Source organism: Microtus ochrogaster, chromosome 21 (assembly GCF_000317375.1).
Source record: "Microtus ochrogaster isolate Prairie Vole_2 chromosome 21, MicOch1.0, whole genome shotgun sequence".
Taxonomy (NCBI): domain Eukaryota; kingdom Metazoa; phylum Chordata; class Mammalia; order Rodentia; family Cricetidae; genus Microtus; species Microtus ochrogaster.
Window position 1 is genome coordinate 18,016,018 of NC_022022.1, and position 14,586 is coordinate 18,030,603.

A 14,586-nucleotide genomic window follows, 5' to 3' on the forward strand; every position below is an offset into this window, starting at 1 on the left:
TGGAACTAGCTCTTGTAGACCAGGCTGGCCTCGAACTCACAGAGATCCGCCTGTCTCTGCCTCCCAAGTGCTGGGATTAAAGGCGTGCGCCACCATCGCCCGGCTGATGTAAGAATTCTTAAACTGTTCTTGTGTGGGATCTTGACTTTCCTTCTACTCCTAAGATCCAACAAAAAAGACTTAATTATTTCATAAAACTATTTTTAAGTCAATTAATCATATTTTCAGGGTCTTACCTTGAGTTCCATTCGATCTTCTTGTCGATGCTAAGACTATTATAACCTGTAGAAACTTTGGCTGAAAACCAGTAACTTACAAAATGGAAAAGAACCTGGAAGAGGAGGAAGCTGCTACAAAGCGTGCCGATGACCACTTTGGTGTTGGCATCCATAGCTCTTCCACCTGCTGAGAGAAAGGACAGCTCTGAGTTGTTACTACACGATAAGCCTTTAATGTTTTTTAAACTTTAACAAATATACATTTATTTTAGTATTGTAATAGAAATAAGAATATAAGAAAATTTCAATCTAAGGAAAACAAACAAGAAGTTGTGAGCCTCCAGTTTCTTCGCATTTACGATGTGTCATACATTTGTTATTTAAAACAAAAAAAAAATTTTTTTGAGACAGGGGTTCTCTGTGTAGCCCTGGCTGTCTTGTAGATCAGGCTGGCCTCAAACTCACAGAGATCTACCTGCCTGACTCCCCAGTGCTGAGATTAAAGGTGTGTGCCTCCATGCCTGTCACAAAAATACTTTAAGTACCTGGAAGGTACCCTATACCTTAAAGGTCTCCATATCATAAAAAATCTAAACATTTTAACATCACAATTCAAACTTATCTAATCTTAGGAGTTTAACATTAGGAGAAAATTTTAATTACTACAATTGAAATTCTTCTTTTAATGACATTGTTTTAATTCTATTCAGACAAATAGACTAATTTCTCTTTGACTCAATTTTCTCATCTAAAAACTGGGAGTTGATAGGGTAATTGCTAAGACATATTTAAGTCCCAAATCACAAAACATTGCCCACAATAACAAACAAACAAATAATAAATTACAAAGTTAAAAACTTATTGCATTATGAGACACAATATCGCAGACAAAATTAAAATGTTAAGAAGAAATAAATAATTAAAAAGAGCCATAGAGACTGAGAGATGGTTCAGCAGTGATGAGCCGTCACTAGTCTTGCGGATGATCTGGGTTTAACTCTCAGCAACCCCGTCTGGTGTCTTTTCAATATCTCCAATTTCAGGTCCAGTGTCTAATGCCCTCTTTTGGCCTCTTTTGGCCTCCACAGATACTGCACTACCATGCAGAAACACACATGATATGCACAATTAAAAACAAGATTTTTAATCTTTTTTTGTTTGTTTGTTTTTCAAGACAGAGTTTCTCTATAGTATTGAACCATCCTAGAACTTGCTCTGTAGACCAGGCTGGCCTTGAACCCACAGAGATCCACCTGCTTCTGCCTCCAGAGTGCTGGGATTAAAAGTGTGTGCTACCACTGCTCAGCAAAAAATCAAATAAAGGAAAAACAAAACAAAAAAAATCACATCACTGTGAATATTAAGTCATTGGTAATATTAACATTTTTCCATAGACCAAAAAGCTTCCTTTTTTTTTTTTTAATCTCATTTACAAAAACTGTTTTGTTTTACTTTTTTTAAAAAAAGGAGCTTTGGGTTGTAAGGACAGTTAGTGAAAAAAATAGCAATGTGCATATACATACACACACACACACACATACACACACACACTTCAAGTATGTTTTCTGTGCTGCTGGGCTTTTATTTTTGGCCCCTAAAAAAAAAAAAGTCTTAAGGCCAGGCATAGTGGCACTGGTCTTCAATCCCAGCATTCAGGAGGCAGAAGCAGGTGGATATCAATGAGTTCCAGGTCATCCTGGTCTATACAGTAAGCTTCAGGACAGCCAGGGACATATAGCCATGTATATTCCTGAGACCCTATCCTGGCGGGGGGTGAGTATCTTAGGTACATCCAGGCCAAAAAGTGCTAGGGCATGTGTGCATATCCAGAAGCAGAGTGTTTCTGTCTTTGATGGGGCTGGTCCTCAGGGGAGAGGAAAATGAATCAATATATATTTTCAAGCTCCTAATTTGAAGAAATAAAGACACTTACTAAAGTCAATTCACCAGAGAAAGACCAAGTCATTGCCTGAGCTAGCAATAGCCCCACTTCATCCACTGCCAACCAGGACATCATAATTTGAATGAGTCTCCCATGGGGCTCCTTCTGACAGAATTCATATGTCTGGAATGAATTACGGCCCCCACCCTCTGTCACTGCCTCTCTCTATGGGTATATGCTTGGTAAAATTATTGACATTGCAATTCTTCTCTGTAAGACTCCATTAACTTTATTGCTCATTTGCTTTTTATCTCTTTTATTTCAATGTGTGCTTGACATTAAAAAAATTAGTTTGTGGCCTTTTAGCTTAGGCTTACTATTAACCAAATAATACATAAAAGTAAACTTTGTACATCAACTAAATGTGTTATCACTTGATTATGTGGGACATAAGGAAAAGCGCTTTCAAAAGGTAAAGCAAACACAGCGCTGGCAGCCAGGTGGATGGCTAATTAAAGAGAATGGAATAATGAGCAGAAGGTATTGAGAGTCTAAGCCAGCAGTTCTCAGCTGCGGGTCAGGGACTGCACAGCAGAGATCCTGTATATCCGATGTTTACATTACAATTCACAACAGCAGAAAATCACAGTTAGGAAGCAGCAACAGAATAATTTTATGGTTGGGGTCACCACAACACGAGGGACTGTATTAAAGGGTCCCAGCATTAGGGAGGTTGAGGACCACTGCCCTCCGCTCAGCTGTGCTGCTGGCCCTGGAGCACGGGCTGCTGGCAGACTTTTGTTAAAATACAATGTACACTCGAGCACTTCTTAAATGTTTACTAAAAGGTATCATAAAACTTAGCATACATTACCAGGTCTGTGAACTGTTCCTTTACTGATACACTAAATGAACCACTCCAACAATTCACCATTAAGAAACACAGTATGGGGCCAGGCGTGGCAATGTACGCCCTTACTCCCAGTAGTCACGCCTCTAATCTCAGCAATAGGGAGGCAGGGATAGAGACATTTCTGTGAGTTCAAGGCCAGCCTGGTCTATATAAAAGGACCCCGTCTCAAAAGGAAAAAGGAAGAAAGAGAAAAAAATGCAGTATGGACTTAAAGGTGACTCAGGGTAAAGGTACTTGCACCAAACCTGACAACCAAGCTCCAACCCTGGGATCCACAGGGTGTAAGGAAAGAACCGATTCCCAAATTGTCCTCTGACCGCTACAGGCATACTTTGATGCACACGTATGTGCACACGCGCACACACGCACACACACACAAAATAAATATAATCTTTAAAAATATACCATTTCCCCCAAGCCTTAGATTTTGTGGATCATTTGTTATATATTTGAATATATATGGATGAATGTTATATATTTTTAAAAGGCTTACTATTTTATGTGTATTAGTATTTTGCCTGCATGTATGCACACTCAATGCATGCCTGGTGCCTGCAGAGGCCAGAAGAAGGCAGTGGATCTCCTGGAACTGGAGCTATGGAAGGTTGTGAGTTGTCATGTGGGTGCTGAGATTAGAACCCAGGTCCTCTCCAAGGATAGCAAGCGTTTTTAGCTGATGAGTTATCTCTCCAACCCCCAGTGGTTTATACTTTCAACAGACTTGTTTTCTGTTTCCTTGGGTTAGAAGATGAAAAGATTTCTTTGCCAAAAAAAGTTTCATTTGTAACTAAACAAAGAACACCATATATTCAAGCTGTGACTTCTATTAAAGGCTCAGCAAACAGAAGCTAATTAAATTGTTCTACTCTCAGCTCTGCTTCTTAATAAGCAGCTGCTTGCTTAATCAGTCATGCCAAACCGAGGACTCACCTAGAGATGATTACAAGTGCCCCGTCCCCCCAAGAAAACTAAGGCCTCTTGGTAGAAGCAATTGCACCTGTTTGTTCACTTCGGGTGCCTGAATCAGACAGCAGAAAGGCAAAAACAGACAGAGAAAATGATTCCTAATATCAGCCTAGATAAAGGCCCTTCGAGGGCTTGGCAATCGCTAAGCACAGGCGAGCACAGACCGCAGAAGCAGCAAGCCTCATTCACGCTCCTCTACCTGTGGCCTGCAGCTGGTAGGAAGCTGGGAAGCCGGCCTAGTGGGAGCTGGCCTAGAAAAGGCAACTGAAAACAGATAGGAGAAATGAACGAGATTGTTAAGAAATAAATTCTACCATATAATTAGCTGTCTGGATTCACAGGAATTGTGGATGCTAAAGAAACTTCCACCATCTTGCTGAGTATGACGATGCTTGCTGGTCCTCTGCCCCGCAAGACAGCCAACTTTCAGGAGTTGTGTCTTAGATCAGAGCAAGCCTAGATCTCTCCCCCACTATGAAAGCCCTCCTTCCTCCTCCTGCAGGACACTCCCTCTGAATTTGGGATGCATGGCCCAGGAAACAGCAGAAAGAGCCAGTTGGGGCTTCACTTCAGAACCAACAAGGCCTCCTACACTTGTCACTTGTAGGCTACCTACCAGGCGCGCTGTTGGGGTTCGGAATGCTAAATGGGAGAGGTTTGTGCGCCAGCAGGGAGGCAAGGATATCTATTAAAATCCCAGAGTTCAGGGAGCTATGGGATGCTCCTTGCTCACTAGGCATTAATACCTAGCAGAGATAGTGCATAGTGAAGAGATAGCCCATAGTATTCAAAGACTTGAACAGAAGAGAGGCTAGTAAAGAAAGACGACATTCTCTGTGTATCCGTGTGTGGGCAGGTAGGCATGCAGAGGCCAGGAGACAACTTTTGGGTGTCATACATCAGGACCGTCTTCCCTGGTTGTGTTTGTTTTTTGAGACATGCTCTCTCATTGGCCTAAGTAATCTACCCTAGCTAGCCAGTGAGCGTCAGGGGTCTGCCTGTCTCTTGACTACCAGAACTGACTTTTTTTTTTTCCTCTTTAATCATGGGTTCTGAGAACCAAACTTAGGTCCACATGTTTGTCTGGTAAGCACTTTACCAGGCAAGAGCCATCCTCCCGGCCCAATACTTCCTCTTTTGTTGAGATACCAACGGGATGCTTAGCGGCAGAAGCTCCCACTCTCCTTGCCCTCAGTTCATCATTCCCTTGTAAGTGCAAGGACTTCTGAGGGATGATGTCTGAACCACCAATGCTGTTCCCAGCAGGGATGCCCATTGGAAGCAATGCCATGACGTTCAGTGGTAAACTCCCTTAAAGGGGCATGGGATAGGGCTGTGTGTCTTTAAGAGCAACAGGGCAGAAGGAAGCAGAGAACAATGTCTCGCTCATGCTTAGCATTCCTTTTCCATCCCTAGCTAGCTCCCTTCCCTGGGATACAGACGCCAGCAAATCTCCAGCTGTGCCTGTCTCCTAACAGACGTATTTCTTCCCATTTCACAAGAAAATGAAGGCTACCCAGCACAAACTCTCTTAACTTGACACTGTTCACTGCCTCCTTGTACCCTGGACCACCTCTCTGCACACTGGAGAGTCTGCCTGGTTAGGAATTCCTCACTCCCAATGCAGCTCTCCTTCCGTGCAGCTCCAGTACTCCCCACTGCACGGGTGTGTGTGTGTGTGTGTGTGTGTGTGTGTGTGTGTGTGTGTGTGTGTGTGCAGCTCCAGTACTCCCCACTGCACAGGGGGGGGTGTGTGCAGCTCCAGTACTCCCCACTGCACGGGGGGGGGGGGGGGGGATGGGATCACACAGGTCCCATGCCTCTATCTGGCCCAAGATGAACTAAGCCTAAAGCAGCCCTTCCTCAGCGGCTACACAGCTCAGTGAACAGCACCATCACACCCCACTCCCCATCTCCCAGCCTCCATCAGTTCAGCTACTCCTGATGCCTGCCGGTGTCACTCTCACGAGTGGCAAAATGGCCAATTCTAAGGGACTGGAGGTTAACAATGAAGGGCAACTTGATTCCAGAAGGTTCCAAACCCTTCTCAGGATGGATTTATGGCTAACTTGAAAACAATGTGACTGGCTAGCAAAACTTGGAGCTGCACGTTCATCTAAGAACAGAAGCGACTTGAGAGCCAGCTCCTACTGGTGTAGAAGGCTTTCACGCCATGTCAGTAAGTACATTTTAGCAAACAACTATCTGCTAATGACTTAATCTACATGAAATACGCAGCAGTGAACACGGTGTATACACTGGGTCATACAAAGAACTGGATTTCTCTCCTAGCTGACATGATGACTCCCAGTCACAAGGGAAAAATGCGGTAAGATACACTTCAGAAACCGGAATGGAGAAAGTGAGAGAGAGAGAGCCTTAATACTGCAAGTGGCACAAGTCAATGTGAGATATAATAAATAAATCATGCACAAGGAAACAAACCTCAGACATAATGGGACCAGGAAAGATACACCTTTCCGTCAAAGTATGTGCAGCCTTTTACTCAGAATAAATCACGTAGTAAAGAGCTATTATATTACAGTTGTGTAAATAAAATAGTGGTCTTTAGAAATATACCACACTGTCAAGGGTTAACGGGCTTTGGAAGGAGATTTCTCAAACAGGACTTGAGAAGAACTGGGAGTGTAGGTCAGATGGCTAGAGGCCTTGCCTAGCATGATAAAGCCATGCTTTCTAAACCAATCTTGACCAAATCTCAATTTCCTCATCTCATGCTGGGCATAACAGCAAACCTTACATGGCTCTCACGGGAGAATTATGCTCCTAAGGGGGCTAAGAGCAATGGGTCCCACTCAGTAGCTCCTGTTCCCACCACTCTCCATCCAGTCTACAGAAAAGGAAATTCAAGGGACTGGCGTCACTCCAGCCAAGAGAGATTAATACCTCTGCCAACCACACCTGGCCCTGAACTCATACCTGTTTTATCACTAGAAATGCCAGTGGTACCCACTGCAAAGTGTCTTCACCATGCTACCACAATTCCTTCCAGCCACCAGACCCAGCCCATCCACTGCGTACTGCTGCTCCACAGACTCCAGTACCACATCCTTGGTGTCTCTTCCAAGCCCCTGAGGACATCCTCTTTCTTCTCCTACAGCGCGTAGTGTAGTCTGCTCTCACACTTTACTCTGAGAAGTGGTCCAGGAACCTTCTTTGCTCACCCTCTCTCCTTCCCCCACTCTCCTTCCCCCACCCTCTAAAACACCAACATTCCTTTTGGTTTTACCAGTGAATCATGCCACCCATCCGCTTCTCATTTGTACCTTCTTTTCACCTTCTAAATACTTCCCGCTACTCAGAGCCACTGGCCCCAACCCACTGATGTCCTTAAGCCTGTCATCATCTTGAGTAACTTCCTGTCCATCTAGATGGCCCGGCACCTTTGACCACTCAACCATGCACAGACTCCAGACTTCACCATCCTTTACCAACACCGTGTGCCTCCTAAATAGTGTTTAAGTATCTTCTCTGCTCACCTCAGCTTCCTTCAGGATTGTTCTAATTTACACTTCCCCATCCTGGATGTCTCACCTTTCCTTTACCCCGACAGCCTTCTTACCTTTATTAACTTCTGTCTTTAATCAGCTGTGGGCGTGTCCAAACCTTTGACATTCTGACACATTATGATGTTGTCATCTACACAGTTCAAAACTGAGAAGCCCATAACTGAGTTACAAACAAAAAAGATCACCACACACACACACACACACACACAACACCGCTACCTTTGTGCTTTAAAATAAGCTTCTGATTTTCTACACTGGACAATGGACACACTTAGGAGCCCATCATTTCAGTAATAACTTTATTAATACCCTCCAACTCTCTTCTGTTGTCAGCAGCTGGCAAAGTCCAAACTCTGGATACGCCCAGCAATGAGTCCTGAATGACAGCACTGTTGAAGGCCACTGTGGTGGCCTGAATAAGAAATGTAGGGGGCTGGAGAGATGGCTCAGTGGTTAAGAGCATTGCCTGCTCTTCCAAAGGTCCTGAGTTCAATTCCCAGCAACCACATGGTGGCTCACAACCATCTGTAAAGAGGTCTGGCGCCCTCTTCTGGCCTTCAGGCATACAGACAGAATATTGTATACATAATTAATAAATAAATAAATAAATAAATAAATAAATAAATAAAATAAATATAAAAAAAAAAGAAATGTACCCAGCAGTCTCAGGCATCTGAACACTCAATCCCCAGCTGGTGCTCTGTTAGTGAGGTTTAGGAGGTGTGCCCTTGCTGAGGAAGTCTCACTAGAGTTCTGCAGTTCTCTCTCTGCTTCACGCTTGTGGTTCCAATGTGAGCTCTGGCACCTGCTCCCGCTGCCATGCCCAATGCCTGCTGCCCTTATGCCCCCATCATAGTGGACTGTACCCCTCCGGAACAATGAGCTGAAATAAACTCTTCTCCACTGTACGAAGCTGCCTTAGTCATGGTGTTTTATCACTGCAGACAAAGGCGATTGATTAATACAGCAACCATATACCAGAAGGGCAGAAACCAGAGAGCATGAAATAAATGATCCAAGGCCCAAACAGTCCTCTTCATTGCCCTGCACACGAACATGCTGCCTTGGCCTGCTAATCTCACGTTTCACAGTGAAATTTCCAAGCCTCTAACTATCCACTCCCCTTACAGCAGATAACTCCAGCCTCCTACAGAAAAATAAAAAAACAGAATCCAAGCTACGGAAATCTTCAGTGTCCTGTTGCCAACCGTACAGAACACTTGCGTCAGCTGCCCTGCCTGCCTGCCTGAAGCCGCCTCTTTGAGTACTTTGGAGCCACCCCTTCAGGCCTCCTTGGGAGCCCTCTGATCCCCGCTATCCTTTATTTCCTCCCCCTCAACTGGCTATCTTAGCTTTTCTTTTTTTATTATATTCTAATTAATTCATTTTGTGTGTACATATGTAAATATATGTAGGCACACACATGCCACACATGAGTAGAGGTCAGGGGTCAGAGGACATTTCCCTCCTTCTCCCCTGCAGGTCCTGAGACTGATTTTGGGAGTTCCTCAGGCTTGGTAGCAGGCACCTTCAGCCTATAGGGGTCAGGTTGGCCCCTATATTAGCTTTTTCAAATGTTCCGATCTCCAGTAAAAACAAATACCAACAGATCCAATGCCTCTTCCTGATTCTGTGAGTTCATATTGTTACCTTGACAGGATCTAGAATCACCTTGGAGATAAACCTCTAAGCACCTCTGAGGAAATTTGTAGACAGGGTTAATAAAGGTGGGAAGAGCCACCTTAAATGTGGGAAAACCACCTTAAATGTGGGAAGAACCACCTTAAAAGTGGACTATGCCACTTACTGAATAAAAAGGAGAAAGTGAGCTGAGCACTGGCTTCATCTCTTGGCAAATTAAGCTTGGATTTGCCCCAGGAGGAGCCTTCAAAGGGTGCAGCTCCCGCCCTCGGGGCACCTCTTCTAGGGTGTCTCCTTAATCAGGCCAATCTAACACATTATCTTTGCTTGCCTGCAACCTTAAATCCCCTCCTCTCCACACCACAGGGCACATCTTCCCTTTCTCGGCTTCCTGACTAGGGCTGCAATGCAACCAGGTTCTTCACACTTCTGCCACCACGCCTTTCCCATCGGGATGACTATAGACCTGAATAAACCCTATTCCCCTAAGCTGCTTGTGCCTGGTATTTATACAGCAGTGAGACATAACCAGTACAACTTGCCTTTCCACAGCTTTCTCTCCCGCTCCACTTCCCTGCTTGCATTCTCTTGCTCGACCCACCCCTTTACAAAGTTCTAGAAAGGCTTCCGTTCGTGTGCCATCGTTTCCCACCTCACTTTCAACCCTCACACCCTCATCCCGTCCTTATCACTGACACTAGCCATTGCTGGTGGCCAACATGGACTCCCTAAATTGACAGCCCTCTGATTTGCCCCACTAGGTGATTCCTGAGGTACATGGAGCTGACTACTTCTCATCCTTACTGCACAGGGTCTTGAAGCCATCTCAAACCAGCTCAAAGAGTCACCTCAGGGTCCACTGCTTCCAGTGTCTTCCACTCTGCTAGCAAACCCCATCTACCATGAAGGCCTATGGATTTTACTCCTTAAATAGCTTTCAAAAAGATCTATTTTTTCCTCTAGCTACCTCGCCACTTTTCTGGCACGCGTCCACCCTGCTCTCCTTACTATGAAGAGCTGGAGGGCTCAGGGGAATCTCTCGTGAGCATCTAATTATATCACCTCTAAGCCTATCATCAAAACCCTTATTTCCCAGGGCTCTCCAAGGAAGGCTCTCCCTTCCCCAGGCTCATCAGGCCCTCGCCAGCACTTGCAGCTTTTCCAGCCGGATGACCTTCCTCCCTCCAGGCCTTTGCACACCCTATTCCCCAACTCCCAGCTCTGCTCCCATACCCCCAGTTTAACTCTGTGGCTCATCAGCAAACAGGACCACCCTCACTTCCCCGTGGAAGGCTTCTCTGAATTTTACCCACAGTCCTTTATAGCTGCAACTCTAACAGATGTGTGTACCATAAGGCTGCAAGGCTAGCCATGCTTCCTCACTACATCTAACATAAGGGAGGCCAGGAGCAGATGGCATGCGCTCAATGTCTGTTAATAATGTTCACAGACATTCATACTCATCTTGATCCTCTCACTGTTCAATATATTTTATGTAGTCTTTGAGAATTTCATGCTCACATACATATTTCTCTCATATTCACTGTCTCCCTGCCTCCATCCATTCCTAATCTCCCCATATACGAGTGTGTGCAGCCTTCTCCCAACTTCATGCCCTTTTTTAAATAACCCACAGAGCTCAACTGAGCAGTCCACATCCTGATCAACCTACCAACGTCCTTCCAAAAACCACACACCCCTAAAGAAAACTAACTCATCCCTTCCCAGCAGCCACCAACTGTCAACAGCTCTTCATCAAGGGTTGGGGGCTCATGAGCCTCTCTCGCTCATGCTGGAAGACATTCCCATTTTGATAAGTGACTTCTGTTCTGCGAGTACTTAATCAATTACCATCTATTTTTCTAAATTGGCAGCCCACCTGGTACAGCGTAAACGTATGTTGACTTTGAAAAGATCTCACTTCTAAATGTGTCTAAAAGCAGAGTGCCAATAAAGATGAATTAATACTGCTATAATATTTTCTACCTTTAATTTCTTCCATCCAACATACGGTATGATTCAAAACTTTCACATATACATACAACAATCTGTACTATGTTCTTAAAGTCTTATCAACTATCTGACTAATAATGTAGAGTTATTTACCATTCTCAAGGGCCTAACATTGTAGGACTTAATCAACTGTAAGTCATTTGTAAATGAACATGCAAATGAGAAAAGATGAGATACTTACCCAGCCCAGCAAACTAGAAACCTACTTAAAGCTGAGGAGTAGAGGTTCCTGGCTCATTGTAGGATCTGTGTAAATGCTGATAAAATGTCCATAATTGATGGGAGCACGAATTCCAGCTGTTCTTAATAAAACCCGAAGTCAGATATTAGGGGAAGAAAGCTGAAGGATCAGAGAAGCAGAGCGGCCTCCAGGGAGACCTTTTACCTCTCCCAATGCTCAGACTAAAGGGACGATCCTGTCTCAGACTGTCTTCTCAGACTGTGTCCTCAGACCCCATCTTCAGACTGCAGGGGCATCCTCAGTCTGCACTGAGCTCTTGTCTCCTAACCGCCTTATATTCCTCTCTCTGCCCAGCCACATCAATCCAGTCTCCACCTCCCTAGTCCTGGGATTAAAGGCGTGGGATCCCAAGTGCTGGGATCACCTTTGTGTGAGCTCCATTTCTTTTACCCAGATTCAACCTAGTGTAGCCCAGGGTGACCTTGAATTAACAGAGACCCCTCTGCCTGCCTCCTAGAGTCCTGGCACTAAAGGTGTGTGCCACCACTCCCTGGCCTCTAGTGGCTTAGCTCTGGCCTCTGACCTTCAAGCAAGCTTTATTTGTTAAAACACAAACAAAACATCTCTCACAGGTTTTACAATGTCTGGGCAAAGAACAGCTGTACACCACACTTTTCATGCCTGGAGAAACTGGCAAGCATTTGGGCAACTGCACACAAACATCTCAGCTAACTGTGGCTACAGGTTTATTTATTTATTTTTTAATTTTTAACTTTTATGGGGTATTTGGGATTGATTCTCATATATGCAGAACAACTGCTCTACCACTGAGCTACATCCCTAGCAAGGACAGAGTCTTGCTAAGTTGCTCTTGCTGGCTTTAAACTCACTCTATATATTCTGGCTTTGGTCTCCCAAGTAACTAGGATTACTGATGTAGGCCACCGGCCCTAGATTGTTATTATTTTATGCTTAATAGATGTTTTGCCAGTAGTCTGTGTGCCATGTGCACTCCTGGTGCCCAAGGGAATCAGAAGAGGATATCCAAGCCCTTGGAAGTAGAGTTGAGAAAAGTTGTGAGCTAACAATGTAGGTGCTAGGAATGAAGCAGCCAGTGCTCTTCACAGCTAAAGGGTTCCTCTTAACTCCTTGCTTTGTTATTTTTAAATTATGACCTGGTGGGCATATGAAAAAGTTAGGAGAATTACAAGTTCATCAAATGTCTCCTTTTCCTGTTCTGAGCATCAAGCTCATGAACGATCATGATCGTAGCTGTTAAAGTCTGCAGGGGCCTACCAACAGCAGGCAACCCATAAAGACCCTCTAATAGCCGTGTGTGTGTGTGTGTGTGTGTGTGTGTGTGTGTGTGTGTATGTGTGTGTGTGTGTATTTCGTGGTATGCAGGTGAGTTCGAAGGACAATCCTATAAACCACCTGCCTGTCAGGAACGAACGTGTTCTAAAGAGACAGGGATTTTCCCCCTTTGGCTAATCAGACTGTGTGAGGAAAGAACCTAAGAAATTTAGTAACTCCTTTCCTGCTGACAGAAAATGGAGGATGGCCTGGGGGCATTCAGGAAAGGAACCTGCCTCAAGGAGAGTCAAAATTTGTCAGATGACCCTTTGGGGAGACTCTGAGGAGACAATGGAGGGCAAGAGACCATGCCTTGGGAGACTGCTCCTGGTGCCCACCTCTTGCTAGTTAAACCCCACCCTCCTGTCAGGAACTCCTGGAGATGGACTGGGGAGCTCACTGGATCTCTGTCCCTCTTCCCAATGTGGTCACACTGAACAAATCTTCTCCTGCTTCCCACTATTAATTTGGCTCCTTTAATTGGCTTACTGGGATGGATAGCCAAACCTGGAATGTTGGAGTATGGGCTGTGACCCCTAAGTCTGGTAACAATGTTCCAACCTTTCTGTCCCCAGCAGCATGTAACAGAATTCAAGTTAAAAACAAACTTCAATTCTGCCTGCTACAGACCCTGGCAGCGAATACTTAACGTTTGTTTTCATGATAACAAACATAACATATCTCACATATATGATGTCACATATGTATACACACTCATCATATACATATATGATATATATTTGTACATTTCTAACCCGGCTTTTCTTTACCTCACAATTCTATGTAATAATTACAAGCACAGGAGGCCAGGACAGGAAGGAAGCAAATATATTCCCTAATTGAGGCTCTGTACGGATTACCCATAGAGAGAAACTACACAGCAGTGGCCGCACCCTTGCACCGCAGGGCAGAGAACTCTTGACAATTCCTATCTCTACTAAAAATCTCTTTAACCAAAGATTTCGCCTCATCTGATAAAATCTTGTCTCTCTGCTTCTGGTTTTTAAGGCCTCTAGGATCTTTCTGGCTCTCTGCTCAGTGCAGAGCACCTGCGGCCACTGCTGTTCTTTTTCACTCTTATTGGGAGAGACCAGCAGTGACTCTGTGGCTCAGGAGTGACCCCAGGCAAAGTCTGAATTTCTTGAAATCCTCCTGCCTCTGCTTCCCAAGTGCTAATATTCCAGGGATGAGCCACGACACCCATCTTGAGGTCTTCCTTGCTGTAGTTTATTTTCGAAGGAAAGGGGTTTCTGAGAAAGATTCTTCTCATGGAGCCCCTTAGTCCACGCCAAAGAGGCATGACACAGCAAGTGTGGGTTCCCCATCTCCTTAGTTTCTCCCCGAGAATCCCTGCGCCCTCTGACGAGGTTTTCTTTTCATTACAGGGTTATTAATTGGATTTTAACTACCTGTATTCATAGCTTCCTCAACTGCCTTGAGAATTTGTATATGCTTCAGTTTGGGGCACTGTGTTGTTGTAGATGGGGTGTTTGCTGTTTTGTTCTGTTTTGCTTTGCTTGTTTTCAGCACTCAGGACTGAACTAGAGCCTTCTTAGCATGCTAGGCCAGCATTGTCACTGAGCTCGGGGCTCTCTAAGTTGCCCAGATTGGCCTTGAACTTCCCATCCTCCTTGCCCTTTCCATGACTCATGTTTTAGCTTTTATCTTAAAAATAAATGAAACCTAGTATAGTTCATGTATTGTACATCAACCTTTATCTTTTTCTTTCTTTACCTCACTCTCCCCCCCGTTCTTTTGTTCCGCCTCCAAAGACTGTGCAGAGCTTCCACCTGCAACAACCATCAGTGTGACAGAATGCCAGGAAGATAGCAGGATAGTCTACTGATTTTCCTCCACCGCCATCCTCCCCCGCTTTTTTTTTTTTTTTT

At 44.6% G+C, this 14,586-nt stretch overlaps 1 protein-coding gene across 4 annotated transcripts in view; it reads right to left on the bottom strand.

Moving 5' to 3' along the window:
- Window positions 1-14,586, bottom strand: part of LOC101990910 (transmembrane protein 56) — a 70,923-nt gene that overhangs the window by 27,726 nt on the left and 28,611 nt on the right. For 2 of the 4 annotated variants that reach the window (XM_013350047.1, XM_013350048.2), the window contains one exon: window positions 237-405. In XM_013350047.1, the coding sequence (XP_013205501.1) occupies window positions 237-391 (155 nt within the window). In that variant the 5' untranslated portion in view covers window positions 392-405. The remainder of the gene's footprint in view (window positions 1-236; window positions 406-14,586) is intronic. The other 2 variants (XM_026784027.1, XM_013350046.2) reach the window with 1 other exon arrangement.